At 51.7% G+C, this 12,907-nt stretch overlaps 2 protein-coding genes across 6 annotated transcripts in view; both read left to right on the plus strand.

Annotated features, from left to right (window-relative positions):
* SELENBP1 (selenium binding protein 1) overlaps window positions 1-6,137 on the plus strand; it is a 17,833-nt gene extending 11,696 nt beyond the window's left edge. For both annotated transcript variants that reach the window (XM_061570733.1, XM_061570732.1), the window contains exons 6-12: window positions 210-392; window positions 857-1,038; window positions 2,339-2,417; window positions 2,715-2,836; window positions 3,200-3,292; window positions 4,445-4,563; window positions 5,507-6,137. In XM_061570733.1, coding sequence (XP_061426717.1) covers window positions 210-392; window positions 857-1,038; window positions 2,339-2,417; window positions 2,715-2,836; window positions 3,200-3,292; window positions 4,445-4,563; window positions 5,507-5,669 — 941 coding nt within the window. In that variant the 3' untranslated portion in view covers window positions 5,670-6,137. The remainder of the gene's footprint in view (window positions 1-209; window positions 393-856; window positions 1,039-2,338; window positions 2,418-2,714; window positions 2,837-3,199; window positions 3,293-4,444; window positions 4,564-5,506) is intronic.
* A 1,193-nt stretch (window positions 6,138-7,330) lies between these two features.
* Window positions 7,331-12,907, plus strand: part of LOC133354255 (mothers against decapentaplegic homolog 4-like) — a 31,177-nt gene continuing 25,600 nt past the window's right edge. For all 4 annotated transcript variants that reach the window (XM_061570954.1, XM_061570956.1, XM_061570957.1 and 1 more), the window contains exons 1-2: window positions 7,331-7,540; window positions 10,534-11,619. In XM_061570954.1, coding sequence (XP_061426938.1) covers window positions 11,383-11,619 — 237 coding nt within the window. In that variant the 5' untranslated portion in view covers window positions 7,331-7,540; window positions 10,534-11,382. The remainder of the gene's footprint in view (window positions 7,541-10,533; window positions 11,620-12,907) is intronic.

Genomic DNA, 12,907 nt, shown 5'->3' on the forward strand with positions numbered 1-12,907 from the left:
AGAGCTCAAAGTCCATCGTGTGCCAACCTGAACAGGTGAGAGCCTGGACTAGGTGAGAGCCTGGACCAGGTGAGAGTCTTGACCAGGTGAGAGTCTTGACCAGGTGAGAGGAGAGCCTGGAGCCACTGCGTGAAGGTAAATGACGGCGCTGTCTCGTTTCTTTCCCCACGAGCTTCCGCTGACGACGCTGCCCCCACGCGCGATCGCAGGGGGATTCATCCTTCTGGACGGCGAGAGCTTCGAGGTGAAAGGGCAGTGGCAGGCGGAGGGAGAGAGCGTCCCCTTCGGCTACGACTTCTGGTACCAGCCCCAGCACAACGTCATGGTGAGCTCCGAGTGGGGCACGCCCAAGGTGCTGGCATACGGATTCCGCCTGGAGGACCACCAGGCCGGTGAGCCTCGCACGCCTCTCCCCCCCGCCACATCACGCGCCCGTGCACGCACACCCTGCGTTTTGCCAATGCGCTGCTGGACGAAGGCCTGCCCACGGCCTTGCGGGATGCGGGGGAGATATTTGATCGTACTTGAGCGCGCTGGTCATCGCGCGGTGGTGAAGGTGGTGCGGGGAGCGGGTGGCGAGCACAGAACAACGGTCGGTTTTGCTGCGCTGCCTTCTGCTGCTCTCTGCTACGCCTGGTTGCTGTGCCCGGTGATGCTCGCCCTTCCAAGCGCTATCCAAGCTCGAACCTGCTTTGCTTACCGAAATCTTGGCGAAATGGGGCACGTTCGTGTGTGAACATTCAGTGACGACGACGATGACGATAACGAAACCGGTGACCGTCAATGTCGTGCCGGCGATGTAGAACCCCCCCCCCCCTTCCGGCCCAGCCTCGTAACCTCTGACCTCTCGCCGCAGGCCACTACGGGCACAGCATCCACGTGTGGGACTGGGAGCGCCGCGTGTGCACGCAGAGCCTGGACCTCGGCCCTGAGGGCGACATCCCGCTGGAGGTCCGCTTCCTGCACGACCCCAGCGCCCCCCAGGGCTTCGTGGGCTGTGCCCTCTCCAGCAACGTCTTCCGCTTCTACAAGACCGAGGTTAGCGGCGCCACGCTGCGCAAGGCGCACCCGTGAACGAGAAGAGACCACGTCCTCTGAATTATTCCGCTGGCTCCCAGAATCGGAATCTTCTTCATTTATCCTGGAGGAATCCCATGAGCTTATGATGCTCTTTTCCCACAGATGTCCAGTAGGGACGGGCCAGAAAGTTTACACACAACAAACAACATTTTTGGAGATCGTTCTAAACTCGCCATCTTCTTCATGGCCTTCCGGGGACTCTGCCTGCCTCTCCTCTCTCACCTCACTCACCTCCCCTCCACTCACTCGCCACTCTAGCGAGCAATGCTTTTTATTATCTCAGCCCTGCATAAATGTTATTGGTGGGATGTCGCTCATTCTCCTCTGTTGACCTCAAGGTCTGGAACTCCCATCCCCACGCCGTCTGTACTGTCCTGCCCCTGTTCAAGTCCAGACTCGAGACCTCCCCTCGTTTCCTTCTGCCTGTCACCGACTGTATCTCTCTTTCGCTCTATAAATAAACATGACCTTATGTCTGTACAACCTCTTGAGATGCAGTCTCATGCATATTTTGTACGCATCCAAAAAGTGTTGTAACTCATTCAGGCATCAGACTAGCGCCACCTGCAGTCCCGTGCGTAGGGTGGCAGGAGGAGAGGGCGTGCAGTGCCAATGAATGTGTTGAACTTATTTCTTGTTTGTATATTGAACTTCTTATGCACCGTATGTAGCCAACCGTGCTAATTAGAGGCGCGATGCTCATGCACACGGCATTCTGCACACACCTGCTCCGCTCCTTTCACCCAGAGTTCAGCGGGTTGTTATCATTGGTGGACACGGTTTGGTTCAGTAACCTTCTACAGGAGCGTCCGGCCAAGTATTTTTTGCAGGAGGGGGGGCGATGTTGCTGCCGTGGGCGATCCCAATTGGGTCATTCGTTAGTGGTTTTTTTTCAAAACGAAAAAAAACCGTGATGCCGGAACGCAGTGGCCTACTCTTGCGAATGATGTCCACGGGCTCTTTCAGGTCCACCGTGCAACTTCATTATCTTCTGCAACAAGCGGCGAACGGGATTGGGTGCCCTCCAGGTGGTGTCTTCGTATCGGCAGTAAAAATTAGTTACTTGTCGTGTTACTCGCCGTGTACGGAAGCTCTGCTCATGCGCAGGGTCGCGGTGGAACTGAGCGAGAGCATCACGTCATCGCGCTTCCACTGTCGCAGCAGGCGAGGTACAGCCAGCTGCCGCCCATATATATTCTCGCCCAAACACACGTTGTGCGTGCGCGTGTGCATGCATATGCATGCGTGTCATACACAGAAGGGGGACTGGGCTGCAGAGAAAGTCATCGATGTGCCAAGTAAGAAGGTGGAGGGCTGGATGTTGCCAGAGATGCCGGGTACGTTGACACACAAGGTTTATTGTCTGTGGCACTGCTCTGGGAGACACTCAAAAAGTGATTTTTGTGAAATCCCCAATTGAGTAATTTGCAAGTAATTTTCAGCATTGAGACGTTTGGCCAACACCAGTTACACAACGGGGGGGGGGGGGCATACAAACCTCGCACCGACAGGATCTCGAGTTGGGAATCAAACCCAGGTGCTTCTTGCTGCGAGGCACGAGTGTCGTCACCGCGCTGCCCGATGAAAGCGTGATGTTTGGAACGAACCCTCCGAACGCGCTGCGCTGATTCTAGGACTCATCACGGACATTCTCCTCTCGCTGGACGACCGCTTCCTCTACTTCAGCAACTGGGTGCACGGGGACATCCGCCAGTACGACATCACGGACACGCGGCACCCCAAGCTCGTGGGACAGGTGCCGCTTTCACATCCTCACCACCAGGGCGGAATACCCACTGGGTGACCCCATGGGTGCCCCGCGGGTGACCCACAAAGTGGGAGGGCCAGACCTACGACTGCGACCCACTTTATGAGTCACCCGTGGATAACCATCCCCCCCCCCCCCCCCGGACATGGTGCTGACCTCATAATTCACCATCACCTGCTTGTTAACAAGGGCGTGGTGCTGGCCACCCACCCCCTCGTGTGCCCTGGTACTGGCCTTCATAGATGCTCGCTAACAGAACTTTCCTCAACAGCCTATTAAGGCTATACAGGGGATCTATGTCTTTGTTAACAGCACCAGCTGAGTAATGTGAGTGGGGATGCGTGCGTGCAGGTGTTTATTGGAGGCAGCATTCTGAAGGGCGGCCCTGTGCGAGTGATCGAGGACAAGGAGCTGAAGGAGCAGCCTGAACCTCTGGTGGTGCAGGTGAGGAATCAATGCTGCTGGCTGCATTTACCAGAAAGAAGTATAATTTATTTCAATACAAATGCATCCAAAAGGGCTCATTTAAGCCATTATCTTCTGCTCTTTAAAGCCCAAATTTGTGGGGTTTTTTTTATATGCTCCATCAAAATGATCGTCCCACACATTTCGAGTGAATATCGCGACCAGTTTTGGGCTCACGGCATGTTGCGGAAAAAACACACCGCCACGGACAGCTGACTGACGCCTTGTCACGCCGTGAGTGTGAAATACGACTTCCCAATTTTTGGGAGGCTCGACTGGGATGCATGGAGAGCTGGCAGGCCCTCCTTCAATTAGCTTCGGTTATTTGTGCATACATTGTTTAGTCGTCACACCAGGGCCAAGCTCCCTTTTGTTGTCAGCCGGTCACTTCCCACGGTATTTCCTTACATTCCTCCATTTTCCCAGCTACCCCTCTCTCCAGTCAAGGCTTGTGAACCCTTTGTGATGTCATCTCTCGGCCTCCCCTCGGCAGTTAGTTCCGTCTCTCTCATCAGTCGTGCTTGTGACCTCTCCTGCCCAATTCAACTTCATTTCTTTCAGTTTAACACGTAGGCTTTTGCGATCAATATCCATAATACAGGTTTTTTTGGGTTAGATCGCGTAAATATAAATGTGTCATTAACTCCGCCACCACCCGACACAGCCAATTAGGAAGGTTTGTCACATAAACAGAACGTGCCAATTCGTTACAAGTACAGCACACCGTTATGTTGTAGAATAAATCCACAACATTTACAATTTGAGTACGACGTTTCTCCAGTAATGTATTAAGCTTTAACAGCAACAGCAGGATCATCATCATTGACCCTTGTTCTCTTACTTTCTTCATTCCTTCTCACCAAACCACGCACCGTAAATTAAACACTTCTATCGATCACCCTGTACAGACAACACAATTTCATTTGAATCGGCGACATTGCATATCCGTAGGTTAAATCGCAGCTCAGATCCTTGGCTCTGATGGTGAGGATTTGAGGCTTTTAGTCCTGTGAATCGAGGGGATGTATGTACGTATGTTGAACTTCTTTAGCGCCGTACGTAGCCAACCGTGCAAATCAAGAGGTGCAGGATCTACGACAGTGAGAGCTCATGCCTCGATGCGGTGCGCAGGGCAAGCGGGTACCTGGCGGGCCCCAGATGATCCAGCTCAGCCTGGATGGGAAGCGCCTCTATGTCACCACCTCCCTCTACAGCGCCTGGGACAAGCAGTTCTACCCTGAAATGATCAAGTACGTATACGTTACATTTCGATTTAAAGCTTTCGTGACTGCAGGGATTCATATTCTTGGTTCTTTCGGTAAAGTCACGTAGAAGGGAAATACTAAAGTAATACAAATAAAAAAAATTATCGTTTTATTTTTACAATTGTATAATTTTATTTTTATTATTTTATTATTTCCCTTCTACGTGACTTTATCGAAAGAACCAAGAATACGTATAAGTTGTCACCATCATCATTGTCAGCCATGATCAATCTACTGCTGGATGAAGGCCTTCCCAAGCCTTCTTCACCTTTCGCTATCCTGCGATGTGATAATCGACCCGGAACCTGCACAGCAGTTGACTTTGTCGCTCCATCTCCCCAGTGGAACGTCCTCTCGGATGCATTCCATTCAGAAGTAATGACGCAAACCGCGGTGCACTTACCTGAGGTTATCTTCCAGCAAGTGCAGCACGAGTACAACGTCACACCTAACTGCTGTTTACTCGTCGCAAGCCGGCAGATAACTGTTAGTAGACTTGAGAATTTCTTGTAAAACCCAGTTTGTCTCGCAACATATACCGATTGAACAACCGGCTTATGCACGGGAGTATGGGGCAGGACGGCATTGTCCAGGCACTATTTCGAAATGTACGAGTGTGTGTGTGTGTGACCCGGCGACCCGAGTTCGATTCCCACACACGGCAAACACCAGTGACGGTTATCTGGACCAGTCCTGCGCCTCCTCTGGGTCGACTCGGCCCCCGTTGAGCACTTGGCGCGGTGTGTAAACACCGCCGCTCGGGGGACCAGGGTGACCCGGCGTGCCGATGCTGCCCACCCACCCACCCCCTTCGTGTGCCGTTTCGGCCTCCGTGGCCGAAACGCCGCTCGCCCAACAGCGCTTGCCCCAGCGGCCCGTGCCAAGGCTACACGGGAGGGGATGTTTGTGTTTGCGGTGCGCCACGCAGGGAGGGCTCGGTGATGCTGCAGATCGACGTGGACACCCAGAAGGGCGGCCTCTCCGTGAACGAGCGCTTCCTGGTGGATTACGGCGCGGAGCCGGACGGTCCCGTGCTCGCCCACGAGGTGCGCTACCCGGGCGGGGACTGCAGCTCCGACATTTGGCTCTAGCCTCTAACCCCCCCTAGACCCCCATTGCGGGTTTGGCCGGAGCGCCTTCTGGACGAACGAGCACCGGGGCAAGATTTCACCTCGTGCGGCCGCTGCCCCCCCCCCCCCCCCCCCGCTGGTTCATAGTTCCGGCTCCACGACCTCGGCTTGAGGCCCACGAGCCCAGAGCAGCAGTTTTCTCGCTTTGTGTGGGTCACACCGCCTTAGGTGGCATCACTTTCGTGGCTTTATGTGTCTTAACGCGTTGCCCACAACAGTGACGTCTGTGTGTGTGTGTGATAATCACTTGGAATGGGTGGGTTGTGTCAAATGATTTGCTTTCATTGGTCGTAAAAAAAAATGAGAACCACTGTTGTTTTGCTGTCTTATGTGGTGCTCTGGTAATGTTGTTAATAAAGTGCATTTGTATGTCATTTTAAATACAATTTCGTAATTCCTGCTGAAAATAAATCCAAATTGCAAAATAAATACGCGTTGACGTGTCTTTTTTTTTTGCTGTTGCGTTTTTTAATGAGCAACATGAATTGGACATCTGTGAAAAAAGAGCTTCATAGCTCATCGGATTCCTCCTCCCCCCCATCTCCCCTGGAGCCCCTCCCCCCATCTCCCCTGGAGCCCCTCCCCCATCTCCCCTGGAGCCCCTCCCCCATCTCCCCTGGAGCCCCTCCCCCATCTCCCCTGGAGCCCCTCCCCCATCTCCCCTGGAGCCCCTCCCCCATCTCCCCTGGAGCCCCTCCCCCATCTCCCCTGGAGCCCCTCCCCCATCTCCCCTGGAGCCCTCCCCCATCTCCCCTGGAGCCCCTCCCCCATCTCCCCTGGAGCCCCTCCCCCATCTCCCCTGGAGCCCCTCCCCCATCTCCCCTGGAGCCCCTCCCCCATCTCCCCTGGAGCCCCTCCCCCATCTCCCCTGGAGCCCCTCCCCCATCTCCCCTGGAGCCCCTCCCCCATCTCCCCTGGAGCCCCTCCCCCATCTCCCCTGGAGCCCCTCCCCCATCTCCCCTGGAGCCCCTCCCCCATCTCCCTGGAGCCCCTCCCCCATCTCCCCTGGAGCCCCTCCCCCATCTCCCCTGGAGCCCCTCCCCCATCTCCCCTGGAGCCCCTCCCCCATCTCCCCTGGAGCCCCTCCCCCATCTCCCCTGGAGCCCCTCCCCCATCTCCCCTGGAGCCCCTCCCCCATCTCCCCTGGAGCCCCTCCCCCATCTCCCCTGGAGCCCCTCCCCCATCTCCCCTGGAGCCCCTCCCCCATCTCCCCTGGAGCCCCTCCCCCATCTCCCCTGGAGCCCCTCCCCCATCTCCCCTGGTGCCCCTCCCCCATCTCCCCTGGAGCCCCTCCCCCATCTCCCCTGGAGCCCCTCCCCCATCTCCCCTGGAGCCCCTCCTCCTACCCACTGCCCCGCCCCTCCGGGCTCCGCTAATTCACGTTCCGGGGGGGGAGGGGGGAGGGGCTCTGTTCAGATTCCGTGGCCCCCCTCCCGCCTGCGGCCCCTGAACGTGAATCGCTTTACATTTCCCACCGCGGATGGGCGCTGCTTGCGGCGTGGAGGAGAGCGCGCGCGCGCGGTGATTGGCTCGCGGCCTCGTCACGCGACGCAGCGCCAGCCAATCGCGCGAGGCGAGCGGCCCTGTGCGCGCTAGGGATTGTAGAGGGCGGCCAAGACGCGGGGTGGGTGGGGGGGCCGAGTGGAGCTGATGAGCGCCACAACAACAACCACCACAACAACCACCACAACAACAACAACAACAAAACTCCGACCGGCTACAACAAACAACAACAACAACTCGCACTATCCACTCGTCACTCTACCGCGGCGCGTGGTCTTCTGCTGCGGGCAGCCCGTGTGATGAGCAGCACGAGGTTGTGGTGGTTGGAGGTGAGTGATGGTGGTGGAGATGCGCGCGCGTGCTGCTGTTGTTGTTGCTGTTGTTGTGATGTTCGCGGCGATTGTGTTGGGTTAAAAGTGGCTTCAGGCTGTCCTTCGCCTATGGTGGACGCGAGATTGACCGAGTTCGAGCCGCCGAGTTGCGGTCCCGTCGACGCCGATGTCGGTGCCAGCGGCGTCGAGATGCGTCGTGTGTGCACGGCGCTGCTGGGCCGCCCGGGGCAAGCGACGCTCACAACAACGAGCGGAGTTATTAAAACGGAACCAGTTTGCCGGTGGTCCATCCGATAGTCGTCTCAGAGGTCACGGGACAACTCTGTCTTCTTGTCCCGTGACCTGCCTTCACCGCGTGCTCAAAGTGCACCTAGCCTGGTACAAGCGCCTTTGTGACGTCACCGCTACTTCGTGGCGAATGGGGGCGGTTGTTGTTGGGTGTTATGGACGCGCTGGGTGACGACCCACAGCGGCGGCGTGGTTATCGTGTGGCTGTCGTCTCCGGGAGCTGTGGTGGTGACCTCAGGAGCTGGGAGCAAACGCATCCGGTGGGGCTGTGAACGGTTTCGCCGTGCCGATCATGGTTGTTAAGTTTGTTTAGTGGGGGGGGGGGGGGCACGTCTTCTTTGGCTCGGCCTCGGACAGCGGCAGACTACAGCAGCCCCATTCATATCAATGGGAGGCGACGGGAACGCAGCCGGTAAGGAAGGCGAGAGGGAAGGGCGTTGGATAGAGGAGCCCCCATCCACGAAGATCTGAGGGACACGGCGTAGGGACACGTGGTAGATACAAGGGGGTAAATACAAGGGGGTGAATACAAGGGGGTGAATACAAGGGGGTGAATACAAGGGGGTGAATACAAGGGGGTGAATACAAGGGGGTGAATACAAGGGGTGAATACAAGGGGGTGAATACAAGGGGGTGAATACAAGGGGGTGAATACAAGGGGGTGAATACAAGGGGGTGAATACAAGGGGGTAAATACAAGGGGGTGAATACAAGGGGGGTTTCAATTTAACACGTAGTAGGCTTTCGCGACCAATATTAGCAATATTATTCATAATATAGGTGTTTGGGTCAGATCGCGTTATTTATAAATGTGTCGTAACCCTCCACCACCCGACACGGCCAAACGGTAAAACACGTGTCACGTTTTTCAAAGGACAAAATAATTCACTTATTTAGCCCACCGGTGTGTTGAAGAGAGAATCAACAGCATTTTAAAATTTTAGTACGACGTTTCGCTGATAATTAAGATAATTAAGCTGATTGTAATTATCAGCGAAACGTCGTACTCAAAGAAGTGCATTATTTTGTCCTTTGAAAAACGTGACATTTTTTTATTATTTTTATTCTTGGTTCTTTCGGTAAAGTCACGTAGAAGGGAAATAATACAATAATATAAATATAAAACAAATTATCACGACGTTTCGACTGCAACACAAGCAATCATAATCAGGTGTGAAATCCACAGCAAGAAAATTTGAAAGACAACGACCCGCCCAATAAATCAAAACATTTTTACTGTTTGGCCGTGTCGGGTGGTGGAAGGTTACGACACATTTATAAATAACGCGATCTGATCCAAAAACCTATATTATGAAGGGGGTGTGTGACGTCTGCCCCGGGGCTCCTGAAGATAATGGTTCCTGCGGGTGCAGAGGTTGAAGGATTTCAGTAAAGCCCTTCTTAGCCGAAGATCGTCTCGTGCGAGGGACTCCCTTTAATCAATTGATCCTCGGGACCCCGACCCGCACGTCACGAGGTCACAAGTTCGACGACCCGCTCTGGGCTGTGTCGTCTCGCAGTACCATCTTGAAGGGTTGTACCCAGTGCCGGATTATCCCAGTAGCACAAGTAGCTACTTATGATGCTACGGGCCCCGCACTTTCAAGGGCCCCGCGCTCAATGTTTTCAAGCTATCAATTCCGGTTCAGTTATTCTGCACTTGCTCTATTACTATAGTACTATACCGCCTTTGATGAACGACTGGGTATTTAAGGTTAGCGATTTGTCCTATTATCTGGCTGTAGAGCAAATGAAAAAAAACAATTGACCATGCAAGTAAAAAATGTGTGTTTTAATATTTATTTATTTAGGTCCCCTCTATAACATATGCTACAGGCCCAGAACGAGCTTAATCCGAGACTGGTTTTACCCATAAGACCACGTGAAGGGAGTTACGGCGTGAGGCTTGCCTGGGGTGAAATAGGCGCGTGAGTGACCTCGTACCATCACACTCGACGTGAGCGGTGTTGCTCATATATTATTGGTGGTCATGAGCCAGTGGTGGAAAATCCACCCCACGGTAGCAATCGCTGCGTTTGGTTGAGAACCGAACTCGTCGTGTCCTGGAGACCAATACCCGCCAAATGAATGTGGAATTTCCAGCAATGGCTCGTCGGGAGTGGGGGGGGGAGCATAGATGAGTGCTGGTTATGGCTCGTGGGTGATTCCCTCACCCACGGAAGTGACACTGACACTCAATCCCTGCAGCAGGCTCCTGCATTGAGATCGATGGATTGTATTCTTAATTGTTTTGCTTGATGGAGAAAACCAGAATGCACATAGGGAACTCCTGAATTTGAGTGAACGCACACTTTCCATGAATAGCATAATTTTTGTTTACAATTGTATTTCCTGCTAATGTTTTTTTAAATGTTATGTTTGGACCACGATGCTGTAACTCAACAGTAGTAGGCTCATGCAGTTGCTGGTATTATGGGTTCATTGAGTTCAACTTACAGGTCTGGTAGTTTCTTGCATGAGTTTCCTGGCAACTGTCAGAAACTGCTGGTCTCTGTAAATGGCTCTACACTGGACATTAAATGACTGCACGTTGTTGACGATGTGGATGTTATGCATTTGCTCGTATGCTGCTGGAAAGTTTTACTATTATTGTTCTACTGACAACATTGTAGCAAACTATACATCTGTCAGAATTAGTCAGTTATAATATTTAATGTCTTACCGTTGTTGTTTTTTTTCAGAGACGCCTACATTCTGCAAAATATTTGTGAACTCGAAAGAGTGGCGCGTGGAAAAGAGAGCTCGCCAGAGGAACTGTGAAAAAAATCTTCATAGCATCGGATTCCTCAAAGACAAATAAAGATTCTGAAAGATTCTGACATTTAGGCAGCGGTGGTGGGACATGGGGTCATTTCGACATCATTAGGCCAAATGTAAATGGTGACTCCTGAGAAGACGGAGTGGATGGAGAGATTGGGTTTCTCTGTGACGCCTTCCTCCTGAACACTCTTCGGAAGGTCATGGGGTTAGAGACGTCATACTGCAACGCAATACTTTTCTAATAAGTCATGTTAGAATTTCATTCTAGCCGATAGAGACGCCAAATCCTGATCTTGTCTCCGACGGTCTGTAGCCATCGGAAGACTAGAATTTGCGTTTGAAGATTTAAAACATATTTTTAATGATATACATTTTAAATGTAACCTTCACTAACCTGCTTCCGTACCTCCCTTAAACCCATTTCTTCTCCCTAGCCGATCCTACTGCTACTTGCTGCCCCCGCCCCCAAGCTACGACCAGGCCTACCCCTACTACTACCCCTACCCTGACCCCGACCCCTATCACTACCCAAACCCCTCCTTAACTACTCCCCACCTCTTCTGTCAACATAACCACACCACCACTTTTAATAACCCCAATCTTCAACCACTATCATCTTATGTACATTTTAATAATTGTTGCAAAGCACCTTGGAATAAGGCACTGTATACATCTATATGAGATAAGAAGTATACATTCAGCTTTTACATCTCTCAGGTACTGCAGGCGTTTAACGGAAGATTATTAGTCTGAGAAAGAGAACTCCTAAAATGTCGCTGGGAACACCAACGAGCAACGATGCTTGCCTCAGCATTGTGCACAGCCTCATGTGCCACCGGCAAGGCGGGGAGAGCGAGTCCTTCTCGAAGAGGGCCATCGAAAGCCTCGTCAAGAAGCTGAAGGAAAAGAAGGACGAGTTGGACTCCCTCATCACGGCCATCACCACAAACGGCGCTCACCCCAGCAAGTGCGTCACCATTCAGCGGACGCTTGACGGCCGGCTGCAGGTGGGTCATGGGACCAACTCCGCACCACGGAGGCCGTACACATTGGCTGTTGTTTTTCAACGAATATGTATTTGTGGTTTCTTGATTGAATAATAAGTTAGTTGTAAGGAAATGATGCGGGACTGTGTGGTTTAAGTGAATTAATAATCAAATCCGACTTTTCTTTGCTTGCTGGGCCAAAAATTAGTGTTATAATGAAAGCAATAATCACATTGATGGTGATGCATTGGTTATATTCTAAAGAAGCTGCATCGGAAACAAAAAGCCACGTGTCTATAACCTTCGGAGGCTTATGGGTTATAAATGTATATCATGATAAATATCTGATCCTGCTTGTGAATATGACTTACGGTGGTAATCATGTTGCTGCATCTGCAACCATTTAAAACAGTCTTACGGTAAATATAGAATCCTATTTTTATGATTCTATCATTTACCAGCCTGTAGCTTTTGTGAAATTAATCTTATTTACAGCCAGCAGAGGTTTACTCTTGGGTCAGCTTTAAGTGTTCATTTTTCCAATTTGAAAATAAAATAGAAATCAATGAAGCTTTCCAAAACGATGCCAAAGCGTCATGAGTGCAGTGATACAAGTTGTTGATCCTGCGCCCACGAGTATGAAGAGTGCAGTTGCTGCCAAGCGCTCACGCAGATGTCATTTCTGCAGGGTTTTCTGTGTAGCAGCTGTTCATATAAAATAATCCTGCTTATACACAGTGGGGGGAAGCCCCGAGAGATTAATACTCCAGCTTCTGTCCCTGCTACCAACACCTGCAGCTTGACATTTGATTTTTTGTTAATGCAAATTGGAGGTTTCACAGTCTAAAGAGGAAAAAAATAACAGCACCTTCAGGAAATGTTAAAACGTACTGCAAAATGTCCTTTTGCGAAAAAGTATCAATATTTGGCTTGTAGGTTCATTTCCACAGATATTTGAAGGGGCATGCTTCAGACTTATTGAGGCTGGTGGCTTAAAGCTTCTATTCACAACAACTGGAGGGGCATACTCTTTGGTTTTTTCGGTAAAGTCACGTAGGTAAAAGATAAAACAAAATAAATGAAAAGAACTCAATTAAATCACGACGTTTCGGAAGCAACACAAGCATCCGTCATCAGGTATGACCGCCCCAGCAAAACCAGTGCAGCGTATGAAGAGAGCTCTTCAGAGACAATGTGTTTATATAAAGCGTTAGGGGGGGGAGGAGTCTATTTAGTTGTTTTCATTTATTTTGTCTTATTTTATCTTTTACCTACGTGACTTTACCGAAAAAAATCAAAGAGTTTGAAG

Source organism: Lethenteron reissneri, chromosome 46, assembly GCF_015708825.2.
Source record: "Lethenteron reissneri isolate LAM-NWPU_2019-01 chromosome 46, ASM1570882v1, whole genome shotgun sequence".
Classification (NCBI taxonomy): Eukaryota; Metazoa; Chordata; class Hyperoartia; order Petromyzontiformes; family Petromyzontidae; genus Lethenteron; species Lethenteron reissneri.